The sequence below is a fragment of the Oreochromis aureus genome, linkage group 22 (assembly GCF_013358895.1).
Source record: "Oreochromis aureus strain Israel breed Guangdong linkage group 22, ZZ_aureus, whole genome shotgun sequence".
Taxonomy (NCBI): Eukaryota; Metazoa; Chordata; class Actinopteri; order Cichliformes; family Cichlidae; genus Oreochromis; species Oreochromis aureus.
The window spans coordinates 24646108-24659445 of record NC_052962.1 but is presented as its reverse complement, the minus strand read 5'-3'; the positions used below and the strand labels follow the sequence as shown (position 1 = coordinate 24659445).

Sequence of the window (13338 nt, the reverse complement as noted above, 5' to 3'; positions counted from 1 at the left end):
TCCTCCTGCCTTCCCTTCTTCCTCTTGTCATTTGTTTTCCATCCTTTATTCGTAACAGGCCAGTATACTGGAGCTGATAGTGCAGGAGTCTGCTTGTGCTGTGAGTTATACACAACTGCACACTGTAGAGGCCAGAAAGCTGCTGCATGCTGATTACATAGTAGATTTATGATCAAACAGCAGCATCTGGGATGTTTTGTTGTACATCCAATTTATTTTCTGGTTACTACAGCTGATAATATTCATAAACACCACTCTCTTGCTTCCTGTAAGGCTCTCTATCACAGCTTTTTCCTCCATAAGGTGAATCGCTCTTGGACTGGTCCTTTACCTGGAACTAGTTTGCAGTGGGAGAGCTTACCAAGGGCAAATTGCCCCTGACCTTATAGATGCAGTGTTCACTAAGGCGCACAAACCCTCTCCCACAAGTTATCCAAACCTTCCTGGACCCTTTGTTGAATCATGAATTAACTGTGAGCACATTTTGCAGAAGAAGTTCAGTTTCACAGGCCTGATAATAAATCACTTAAATAAAACCTGTGTTACAAAGTGAAGTAGGCTAAATAATCTCACAAAGCCTGAGAACAGCTGAGAAATCATTGACATCTTTTAGCTTGAAAATTGTTACAAAGCCATCTCAAAGTCTTTGGGACTCCAGTGAACCACGGTAAGAGCCATCATCCACAAATGGAGAAAACTTGTAACAGTGGTGAACTTTCCCAGGAGTGGCCAACCTACCAAACTTATCTCATCAATGACTAATCCAGGAGCTCACAAAAGAACGCAGAATAACATCGGCAGGCCTCGCATGCATCAGCTAAGGATTAGAGTTCATGATTCAACAATAAGAAAGAGAGTGGGCTAAAAATAGCGTCCATGGAAAAGTTTGTATTTGCCAAAAAAGTCTTGATGGTCCCCAAGACATTTGGAAAGATATTGTGTGGCAAGGCTGAATGTTTTGGCAGGTTTGAATAGTTCTAACAAAGAACATATACTGACAGTCAAACATGGTGGAGGTAGTGTGACGGTGTGGGGCTGCTTTGCTGCTTCTGGACCGTCTGCTCTCTACCAAGAAATCCTGAAGGAGACTATCCAACCATCAGTTTGTACACTGAAGCTCAACGCCGCTTGGGTTATGCAGCACAACAGTAATGTAAAACACACCAACAAGTCCGGCTCTGAACCCCTCAAAGAAAACAAAATGAAGGTTTTGGAGTGGACTAGTCAACCTCCGGACTCAGAGCAGATAATGCTTTGGCTTTGCAAAAATCTATGTCTAGTATTAAAAGTTGTTTGATCTGAGACATGTAAGAGTGCAGAAAATAGAAGTCAAGAATGGGGCAAATACTTTTTCACAACACTTTCTGTGCCTGAGAGATTCGCCCCTACAGTGCGTGGATGCACCTTGCCCTCCAAGCTCACGAGCTGAACCTGAAAACGTCATCCCTCTCACCCGTATGTGATCACTGAATGTGAATGCTGTTTGTTCCAAAGATGAGATAATTTGTAGCTTGTGAACTTGCAGGTCAGTTCAAAGGCAGAGTTGGCTGCGGTAAATTGGCAGTGTTGTGCTGAATTCATGAAAGGACAAACAGATGGCTCATTTCTGTTTGGTTTTCTACTAATTCCATATTATTATGTTCGCCAGTTGTTATCATAGCTTGAATATTTATGTGGACACATTTTATATATCAGAACCTGGTTATTACAGTGACTCTGATATTAAACAAATCACTGTGATAAATAAAAAGTAAAATAGTGTCATTCAAACTTGCAGAATTTTCATATGTTTGAATATTGAGGTTATTTGTGCTGTATAACCACACAAACACATACAAGTTGCTATACATCCCATACTATACTGTCATTCATTACACATTTGAAATCTAAACAATTAATGCCTCTAACATAACCTATTTAAATAAACTTAATAATAATCTGCTGTAAATGTGTGTTTTAAATATGATTCTTCTAATGTCTCAGTGCTGGAGAGCTTCTGTGTCTGCTCATTATCTCAGTACAGTTCAGTATTTTCTAAAAATCTTTATCGCGCTGACAGCAGTAATTGCTATCCTGATGTATCGACGAGGTTTCGGTTGAATGTTCGGGCCATTGTCACGTTGTCACCTTTCATCCATCTGTCCCTTCGCTGAGTGCGTGACGGTGGCAGTCAGACCACATAACCGTCTCTCCAAAGCCAGCTTGTCACAGCTGGCTGATGTGAACTCATCAAACGCCTCGGCTGTCGGTGCAGCAGCACCACTGGGCACTTACACTGCCGTGGTAGAGCTGGATCATTGGGGTTATGCTATTTCTGGAAGCATCGCTGGTCCTCTTGGCTCCTGAGAGCACTCTGTCTGTCTGTCTGTCTGTCTGTCTGTGGCGGGGGAAGGTGCCATTATTGAAAGCTCTCTGATTTTTTTTTTTTCATGTTTTACCTGCTTATAAAAGTTAATAAACATATTAACTTTGTTGCTATTTACATACAGAAAGCAGTGGTTGTTGAAATAAGTTTTTTAAATTATTTTTCCCTGTTGTGTAATTTGTGAAAATAATTAATTATTTGAGTGGGCCTCGACCACTGACACTTTTTATTAATGCTTTTTATAACTTTGTCATGCTGTGTCAGATATTCTGATATATTTAAACATTATTTCACCCTGCGGTCTCTTTTTTCTCTTTAAATTTTTCCTTTATCTGCTTTTGTCTTGTCTTCCTTTTGTGTGTAAACATGTCTTTTTTTTTTACCTAAAGAAATGTGGCTGCATTTTTTCCTGTGGACCATAAAACCCAGTGAGCTGTGTTATTTTTGAGCATGGTATGCTTTTTCTGAGTTACTTTAGGTTGCATAGCAACACATTTGCTCTCCAACTTCATTGCCACCTCCTAAAGGCCCCTCTGGTGAATGTAGACCCTCAGGCATGTTCGGCTTTCTGGCATTATTAGTGCAACACAGATGTAATTACGCCTCCAAACCTCTGCTTTTCTGCCATGCTGCATATGTGCTGAGCATTCATCTTTTGTATCATATCGAATATTTGGGCTAAAGCTGAAACCAAACAAAATGCAGGCTGTGTCTGTTTCCTGATGGACAGAAAAAGTAGTTTTCTTTATAAAAACACTGCTGTTAGCTCAGAATCAGATCAGATACAAATGAGAGACAGACAGCTGGCTTTGCTCTGGTGGCCATTATGTCATCCAGCATATGCTGATCACAGATTATCCACTTCAATGATACATGTTAGCTGATGAGCAGCGAAAAAAGGAAATGCAAAAAATTTCAAAAACGTCAGGTTAAATGAGTGATGTCATTAAACAGACCGCTGATGCTTTCTCTGCAAAAAATAAAACATTAAAAGTCTTTTTTTTTTCTCAAAAAGAAAACGAAATAGCCACAGTAACTTTTTTCACTTTCAGTTATTATTTTCATGTTTTGCTTTTTCATGGAGTAGGAAAGATCCTATGTCCTCCTTAAAGAAATAAAATGACAGTGGTGTGCACCTCTTGACACTTTTCAGCACTGCCGCTCCCGTTCAGACCGATGTGCACATCTGTGACTTCAACACAGAGAACAAACATCAACTTCTGTGTCAAACTAATGTGACTTCCATGTTGAGGATCATCACTGTAATGGTGATTGTATCAAAGCACCAGATCACGAGCATGACAAGGAACCTGCTTTCAACCATCAGCTTTTGAGTTGCCATATTAAAAAGCCATTGTTTAGAAAATGTCTAATTGATTCTAGCTGGGGACACAAATCCCCTTTGGGGTTGCATCAGGAAGGACATCCGGGGTAAAACTCCTAATCAAACATGTTAAGGGAGCAGCTCAAAGTAGGTTTTATTTGATACTACGAGTCTATGAATTGTGACTCTCGGGACTCTCAATTTAACACAGAATAGCAGATGCTTGGAGTCCCTGAAAGATTTGGATGTCTGAGCTATGGAAGCACATTTGGTGACCTGCAGGTAGATGGCTTATGTTTGATTCACAGCTTTTCATAGACAAGGTCTATACACAACAATCCAAACCAGCACACATCCTCTTTTTCTTTGTCACATATAACCAGCATGCTCTGAATTGAAACACCTTGCTCTGCTTGCCAACATAATCTTTGGCTGCTGCTCTGAATTGAAACACCTTTTGCTCTGCTTTAACAACATAATCTTTTTGCTGCACCTGTTTAACTGTATTCATATTCATCATGTTCATAGGGCCACTGCACCAGATCCTTACCTCCTGCAAAAACATACTAATAATAGGACTTAGCTGAAAACGTTTTCTAGATAGTGGAAGTTTTAAAAGACCCCTCAAAAATGTCAGAAAATATCTAAAAACACTCCTTCCTTCATCCCTTGAAATACCCTTAAATGTGGCATAATTTTCATCAAGAAGTGACAAATGTTTGGTTTTTAATTAGATGGAATTAGATAAAATGACCCAATTTAAGTTTAAGAATCAGTGTTTTGACATGTGCAAGTACATGTGGCAGAAAGAGACTTCCACTGAGTGCATAAATGGCATAAATCACTTTATGATTTCACTTGATATTATCGAGCATACTTGGCCTCATGCTAAAACAGACTGGTCATGTTGAACTTACCACTTATACAGGAAAAATGTCAACCATGATATTGTGGTATGATGATTTCTGTCACAAGGTAATGTAGAAAAGCCTTAAATAATGCCCTGTAATTACAGTAATGTGTCACAGAGTGTGACAGTGTGAAGGATTTTAGCTGGAAAATAAAATCAAATCCTGTTTCAAGTAAAAGAGTAAGTTGTGATTGTTTGACAGACACAGTGATGCGGAGATGATATCAGTGATACCATACACTAAAAATCTATTTATAACAAGCATTCAAAAGATGACATCCTTCTCCCCGAGGACTTCAGCATAGCTGAATAATTGGAAAACGACTGTGCATTTTTTGGATGAAATTCCTTCCCGTGAATCTCTTTGCCACATCGTCCTCACTGCAACAGCTTTTCAGTGACTCCAGAATAGCTCTGTGTACTGATGCATGGAGACAGATGTGCTGTAGAAGTGTACGCAGAGGACGAGTGTTTGTGAAGCCATTCAATATTAATGAATACAACATTTCCGGCGTGATAAACAACCCAGATTCATTAGCCCTGAGAGAAGCTTATTACACTGGAAGCGAGAAGCGGCTTAGTCTTCTTTCTTTTGTGATGCATTTAGACTCTGATAGGTGACTCATACAGAGATAATTTCAGAGTAAGAAATACTCGGTGTGTCTGTGGGAGCACGGAGGAGAACCTTTCTGCTTTGACGAGTTTTTGCAGTTTCTTCTTTTGACACTCGTCTTGGAGCAGGTTGTGTGGATTGCTTGTTTCCAGTAGTCAAGACTGAGGTTATACCACTAGAATTAATGCTAAGTGGTATCACCACCAACACGCCAGTAAAGTTGTTGTATAAGATGATGAAAGATGAGTCACATTCATTTCTGTTTCTTTATGCGTGCACTTGACATTTTTGGTTTGGTTTGTGAACATAACCTGTGCAAACAGACTTCAAATCCTGTCCTCAGTTAATCCAACATGATAACATTTAAAGATGCTGCAAGCCATTTTCCACAAAATAAAAGTGTGCATTCAGATTAGAGTCTCTCTAATGCTCAAAAGTAAGCTTTAATGTGGGCTGTAGCCCAAAACTGATGCTAGGATCCTGCTCGGTGTTTAAAGAAACAAACAAACTGATCTTACTTTTAAAGATTTGCTCTTTCCACAGTGAATCAGCACTGCTGGAACTAAATAGCTCGGCAATTCATGAGTCAGTTGTCCGCTGTAAAATGCAAAAACAGGTCAGTAGGTCAAAAGTTTTGACTGTTAAGATGGACAAATTATTTCCTAATTTCTTTTTCTTAATCAAACATAAGTCAAAAAGCAGCAAATTGAGCATTAATTGTTGATACAGGCTAAATACACTTCACAATTAACTGCAGCATCTATTTTAATTGCAGCTTTGTTTCATTTAAAATTGTTGCTTCAAAAATCAGATCCAGGTCTGCAACCAATCACAGTTGCGGTCTTCAAAGTTACTTTGATACATCAAGGTGGTGATAAAACGGCGGAGGCGGAGTCAATCTGCTGTCAGTCGACAACTAAATTGCATGCAATTGTCAACTTGACCAATCTGTTTGTGATAATGTGGTGATTAAACGCACTAAATTGCAAATTTGTTGCCGTCTACACAGACGTGAACATGGACTGCTTACATTCAGAGTGTAGAAAGAACTTCATATAGCTGAATTAGAAATTCCTCCACAAATAGCGACGTAGTTGCTGCAGGCCTGTACCTGAAGAATAGAATAGGTGCCCATAGGCGCCGTCCTGCTTGTACTCCAGTGTGACTGAGTTATTAATGAATAGCAGAGTAAAGATTTAGTTTTAAGAAAGAGAATAAAAATGTCAGATATTATCAGCATGTTTTCATCAAGTGTTTCATCTGTACATTAAAATATGTGTGAAATACAGTCCCGATCAAAAGTTTAAGACCACTTGAGAAATGACCAAAAATCATATTTTGTATCTTAACAAGGTTCCAAGTAGTTTCAATATGCAACAAGAAGAAGTGGGAGTGAGACAAAACATTTTTTTTGAGCATACAATTTATTGAAAACAACAGTTAAACTGAAACAGGCTGTTTTACAGCTGATCATAAGTTTAGGACCACATGTCTTTATAAGCCCAAATCTGTGCAAAAATATGGATTCATTGTCATTTTCTTTTAGATAGTCACACTGTCATGACGTTCTGATGGCAAAGGCAAAAAAACGTTTCCTCTTTGAATGTTGTTGGGTTGTTGAACTGCATAAGCGAGGTCTCTCGCAGCGCGCCATCGCTGCTGAGGTGGGACGCAGTCATTTGGAATTTTTTAAATGATCCTGAGGGTTATGGAACAAAAAAGTCAAGTGGAAGACCAAACAAATTTCACCAGTACTGAGCCGGAGGATCCAGTTGGCTGTCCGTCAAGACACTGGACGATCCTTGACCCAAATTAAGGCCGTTACTGGTGCTGACTGCAGCCCCATAATCATCAGACTGAGGCTGAAAGGCTTCAAAAACCAGAAACGTCTTCAAAGGCCTCGTTTCCTTGAACAACTGAGCTTCAGGAGGTGCAGGGGTGTCAAATGGCCGCTGGCTTAGTCCAGATGTTGCAGAGAGCATCCCTCATGACTGAGAGGGTCCCTCGTCTGTGTGGTAACAACTGGATTTTTCAACAGGACAACGCTACAGTACACAATGCCAGCAGGAAAAGGCACTTCTTCCAGGAGAATAACATCAGTCTTTCGACCAATCTGTGTGTTCCCCTGATCTAAATTCAGTTGAGAACCTTTGGGGATCGACTGCAAGGGAAGTTTACAAAAATAGACAACAGTTGCAGACAGCAGATGCCCTCTATGCAGCAGTCTTCAACACTTGGAGAAATGTTCCCACTCACCTCATGGAAACGCTTGCATCAAGCATGCCGCAGTGAATTTTTGAAGTGATCAACAATAACGGTGGAGCTACTCATTACTGAGTTCATGTTTGGGACTTTGATTTCTGTTTTGGAGGGTTTACAGGGTTTTTTTTGAGGTGTGGTCCTAAACTTTTGATCAGCTGTAAAACAGCCTGTTTCAGTTTGTGTTGTTTTCAACAAATTGCATGCTCAAAAAATGTTTTGTCTCATTCACATTTCTTCTTGTTGCATGTTGAAGCTCTACTTGGAACCTTGTAAAGATCCAATCATGCAAAATATGATTTTTTTGCCATTTTTCATCTGGTCTTTAACTTTTGATTGGGGCTGTATTACAGTGGGCGTAACTTCAGTTTATTTACACCCAAATCTGTTGGAAATTATAGTAATGCAATGGTTAATTGTATTATTATTTTTTTTAATGTCACGTGTCACTGTGCATCCACAGGTGATGTCCCAAGCAGAGGGCCAACAGAAGAACCTCGTCCAGTCCATCGACTCCCTGCCCACCAAAGGGCCACTCTCCTGTCTGGATCAGGACCTGCTCCTGCTCAAAGCTACGTCGGCTGCCACCCTGAGCTGCCTGGGCGAGTGCCTGAACATCCTCCAACAGACTCAGAGCCACAGCCAGGTTCCACCTCAGTCCCAGGTCTCCCAGCGCAACCACGCCTCCCACGGAGCCCCCTCCGGTGAGTCCGCCACGGGCCCCGTTCCAGTGCTTCTGCTGGAGCCCCCGACCCCTTCATGCCCTACATCCCCCTTGTCTTTTCAGTCTCCATCTCCCGAGCCCAGCGGCAAGGCCCAGCTGTGTCAGCTAGACTGCGCCTCTTGTCCCTGCCTGATGGGTGCCATGAACTTAAACGTTTGCAGCAATTGTTGTTGAATGTTGCATTTGTGTGTTAAATTGTTGTGTCTTTTCTCATAAGCGTTGTTCTGTATCGCTTCCATTCATTTTTATGTCTTTTTCAATGTCCTCAGTTGCATTGAAATGCCAGCGGTCCTCAGAATGGTCGTGCCAAGTAAACGCATGAATGTGGAGCGCGTATGGCAATGATTTTAACAGAAAGTATTGTTTACAGAGCTGGCTCAGACATTTCAGATTGTCACCCTATATGCATGTGAGGAGAAAAAAATCAGGGTGTATGTGTGAATGAGTTTAAACCTTATACTATGCACTTCAACATCTCAAAGGTTCAAGTCTTTGCCAAAGGAATCCACACTGGTGCCTAAAATGTTAGACCTCTGCCATGTTTAACCCTCTTTGTGCCAGATCATAATGGATCCAATAAAGTTGTTTCTATTTAAAACCGTTTACAGACTGAGGGTGGTTATATGGGTATATAATAATGAAAATATACCAATGGAAAGGAGAAAGGAGGATGAAGGATGAAGGAAATTGAAGTCCATCAAATGTAGGAATCTAATCCTATTTTCCCAAGCAAAGAGGAATATTTGTAATCTATTTATACTCTCTGGGTTTCTATAAAACAATAGCATGATAAAGGTTTTCTCCAGGAGAGGAGAGGGGTTGATGTAAAGTAATACTCCTCTAAAAACCTGTTGAGTACCAAACAGTCGGTGCCCCTAGGATTGAAAAAAAAGAACAACAAGTGGCAGTGGCAGATGTATTCTGTTTGCAGTCACAGCTGGATGGATCACACCAACTATTCATAAGCTAGGGCACAATCTGGGGATACACTTCTGTCGACAAATCAACAGTTCCTTCCTATTATTGCCAATTGACTGCTAATAAGCCACTAAAAATACATCTGTGTTGCAATATTGCCTTAGAAGTACTGCATTTGGCAATTTATTGGTAAAAGAAATATTACCGGAAATATAAATAAGTAAGAATATGCTGTAGACTTGTTTGGGGAGGGTTTATGCTGTTTTGTAAGACCAAAGATTTAAATCACAGACAATTAGCATCAATTAGTTTTTTCTTTGAGAGGTCGCTAGTGGTAAACCGAAGGTGTGTTCAGAAAGAACGTGAGTTGAAGTTGACCGCTGGGCCTTCAGAGCAGTTCATAGTGGCTACATTTATGTGTAAAATGATCGCTCAGAGCAGGAAGCTACAGAAGCTCTCACACTGGAGTAGAGTGCTGTCCAATACAGCTCTTGCTAGGAATGAATAGAGGCTTTAACTGCTTTAGCACAAGCGAGAGGGATGTGAAGCAGACAGGCTGAGATGATATTCATTCCTGCTTTTAGAAAAAAAAAGTAAATCCATAAACTGAATATGGATACTGAAGAGCTGAATATTTTTAGGTACAACCCTAATACAGAGGTGCTAGGGATTTTGAAATCTGCTGTAACTGCTGTAAATCTTAACCGCTGTCCTCCCAGCAAGCAAACTGTAACATTTCCCGATCCATCATTTACGCCCTGTGGATTATTCATCGGAGTGTTTGAGCCATAAAGTTGTTTTCCCGCTTGTTTCTGTAACTTTGGGAAGGTCGTTTGGGTTTGGATCGCATCCTGAATCTTCCAGTCCTCACAGTTTGTTGGTCTTCTTTTTGCACCAGCATTCACCTTGCCCTGTACCTGTTCGTCAGACAGGGGGTGGTGTGGAGTGGGACCACCGGGCCGCAAGTACAGACCTCTTTCCTTCCGCTTCCTGGCTGATAAGTCCCGCGGGGGTCCAGCTGCTCCCTGCTTCCGGCATGTACCCGCCACACCTCAGTGAGGAGTTCGTTTTTGTTTTTGTTAGGATCCTCGGTCGTTAGCATAGCCTGGCTCTCCAGCATGGGTGGCTACCTGAGTATCTTGTTAAAAAGCAGCTGATAAAGGGAGTGGCTGGCTGGTTGAATGGTGTTGTTATGCCTACAGAAGAAAGCATTGCCACTGCATGGGCAAGATAACTCTTGCAGAGAGCCAAGCATGAGGTTGGACTGAGTTTGGCTGGCACGTTGGTCCCTCCAGGCTCCCGTAGTTTTAAACCAAACCAAATCAACTTGTTTTTGAGTCACAAACCCAACATAAACCTGCCAGTCACACACCAGACAGCATTATTATCAGCTGATATCACAGAGGATCTTTGCTGCTTGCTCTAGCTCTTTCTGGAACCCCTCCTTCCCGCCGCTCAGTCAGCGTCATAAAGAGCTTGAAGCCCCACCCACCCTGCTCCTCTTTCCCCTGCACACAAGCAGCATTTTCCTTTAAGGAACTGAAAATCCATAAAGGAAATTTCCAAACCTTTGCAAACCAGTTCCCTTCAAGCTTAACAAAGAATTTAGTAAAGAAAAACACCAATTCATCTAAATATAAGTGAGAGCTGAAAGTCTTATTTAAAAGAGATGAAAGGAAGAACTCGTAGGGGGAAATTCTGATGTGACAACATCATTGGGAAGTCTGAATTGATGTCACGGCCCAGAAATGGAAGATAAAGCCATTGGAAACATCTTCTGCATGAATGTTTGTGTCGCCACTGTTTGATCTCTGATAACACACCTGCATGCCTCTCTCCAATGGCCTGCGACATGCCCCAGCTCACCCAGTAGCTCTGCTTCTGGTGCTTCATTGTGACATCTCGGGGAAAGTATTTAATTGTAAAAGCCCATTAATGAAAAAAACAAAACAAAACTTAAGAAGTTTTAAATGAATAATTAATTAAGTTTAAATTGAATTCTGATGAAGGCCATCGCCATCTTCAATAACCTTTTCAAAAAGTGCACACACAAAAACACTCAATTTCACTTTATTTACAGCTCAATAACAAATCTCTTGCCTTCGGGCAGAGCTGGCTGCCCTTATGTCTCCGGTTTACAGGAGCCCAGTATCACTGGACGTGGTTTCCTCGCACTTTCAGGTTCCTGCCAGTCAAACTGTTCAGTTGACCAAAGCAGAACCTGGCCTGAGGGCTATTTCAGCACTTTTTGCAGAGACAGACCCTCTGGGCCCAGCAGAATGCCAACCTGTATCAGAACAGTTAGCTTCTCACTAATGGATATCAAAGAGCAGCCTCTTGGTGCATTAGATATTTAACCTAATTTTAGTGCAGAGAGTGGATATGAGAAGGATCTCTGGTGTTGCTCCATTAACAGTACTTTGAAATGGGATCCATTTCTCTGCTGTGTATTAGCAGCTTTTAAGAATGGAATCTCACAGCTTAAAAATTGATCATTTTTATTTTACTGATAAAGACACTTAAGCAGGAGACACTTAATAGGCCTTCATCAAATACTGGCTTGATCGAGGACTGCGTTGGAAGCCCTTCAAAAGTAGCGACTGTATTTAAAGTCTGAGGATGTAGTTTGGATGTTCCGGCACACATCCAGTGAGGAGCCCCGTTGTGATCTAACCTTTGACTCCTGTCGTGATTTTGAAGACTTTTCACCTGCATCTGCACCAGCTGTTTAAATAAAACTCTGCTTTATTTTTCCATTTACGTTGAGAACTTGATTCGACCTCGATCTAACCCAGCTTCTAGGTGTGAGTACCATAGACGTGCAGATAAACAAACTGCAGTAAATAAATGTAAATCCACCCAGTTGGAGCGCGGCACCTTTTGTTGCCTGCTGACACGTCTGGTAAATAAGTGGACTGAACGTTCTCAGAGTTCACTTTGAGTTTTATCTGCATGAAAAAACCCAAACCAATACAAAAATCTACAAGTCCACAAATTAATTGAAGGATTCTGGCCAGAGTAAATGAAGTATAGGTGAGAAAATGTCCTGTTTAATCAGCTGTTTCACTTCAGTTTTTCTGCCTTTCCCCCCTGCTTCTTAGATAAAAATACCTGAGGTGTCATTAATGCTGGAAATAAATAAGGAACACGTTGCCTTGTGAGATCCTAACTTGTTCACATTAGCTCAGAAACGAATATTTTGAGAGACTGAAATGAGCCTTGTTATATTTGGCAGCCTTCGTTTTGTTTGTTGTGACATTTGGTGCAGATTTGGCTTCTGCTTTCGCTTTACCTGCAAGTCTTTTCATGAACTCCAGTTTCGGAACCACTACATTGTTTTGCTTTGGAAAGCAGAATTTGATTAAATTACAATGAAGCAGGTGCTGATGTAGCATGAAAATATTGATTTTAAATCAAATCAGCGCTCATTTACTCTCGCTTAAGCATCCATGTTGTGGTTATTTGTGTACAATGTGTGCAGGTGCGGCTTTTTAATTAAAATTTCTTAACATTTTGAACGAGTTAAAAATCCCTAAAAATGGGTCAGTTCTTAAACGATGACCCTCTTAACACTGACATTTAACAATCGCGCCTTCAAAAAAAGATCCTTGAGGTGGATGATCATCTCTGACAGCAAAAGCCCAGAAGGTGAAGACAGTAAAGGTTGAGCTTTTTTGGGTATGATTTATTATTAAATGCACAGTCACTGCAGTAAATGGAAAGAAATTGGTTGATTGATTTATTTTCTTCTTCTTTATTGAGCATTTGATCTTTTTTGGGATGGGAATCAAATTTAATCTCCATTCTAGTCGCTTCTGTATGTTTGATCATATGAATCAATACAAGGCAGGATATAACACTGAACAAATATTAAATTCGCGTGGATTCATGCAAGGACACACACGCACACACCTTCCTGGTTTGTCACTTCCATCAGTCACGCACACACCTTTATATTGAATGTCACATATTTATAAAAAGGAGAGGCTAATCTTGGTTTTCACCCTCATCCCTCTTTGAGTCTTTCAACAACAATAACTTGTCGTTTTTCAGATGGTGCTCCTGTGTGGACTGTACCAAAGTCGCCCTCGGGGGAGCAACTGAAGAACGGGGGTCTGACTCCTTTACAGTCAACCGAGCCCTCCCCGGCCCTCAGGAAAAGGATTCTGCCCCATGGTGCTGAGGTGAGAAACATCACGTCACACTGTCAATTATCGCGTCAGTA

General features: G+C 41.0%; 1 protein-coding gene across 3 annotated transcripts in view; it reads left to right on the top strand.

Moving 5' to 3' along the window:
* The window catches only part of LOC116319444 (oxysterol-binding protein-related protein 10), a 93104-nt gene that overhangs the window by 51251 nt on the left and 28515 nt on the right, over nucleotides 1-13338 (top strand). For all 3 annotated transcript variants that reach the window (XM_031738780.2, XM_031738779.2, XM_031738781.2), the window contains exons 6-7: nucleotides 7935-8175; nucleotides 13167-13297. In XM_031738780.2, the coding sequence (XP_031594640.1) occupies nucleotides 7935-8175; nucleotides 13167-13297 (372 nt within the window). The remainder of the gene's footprint in view (nucleotides 1-7934; nucleotides 8176-13166; nucleotides 13298-13338) is intronic.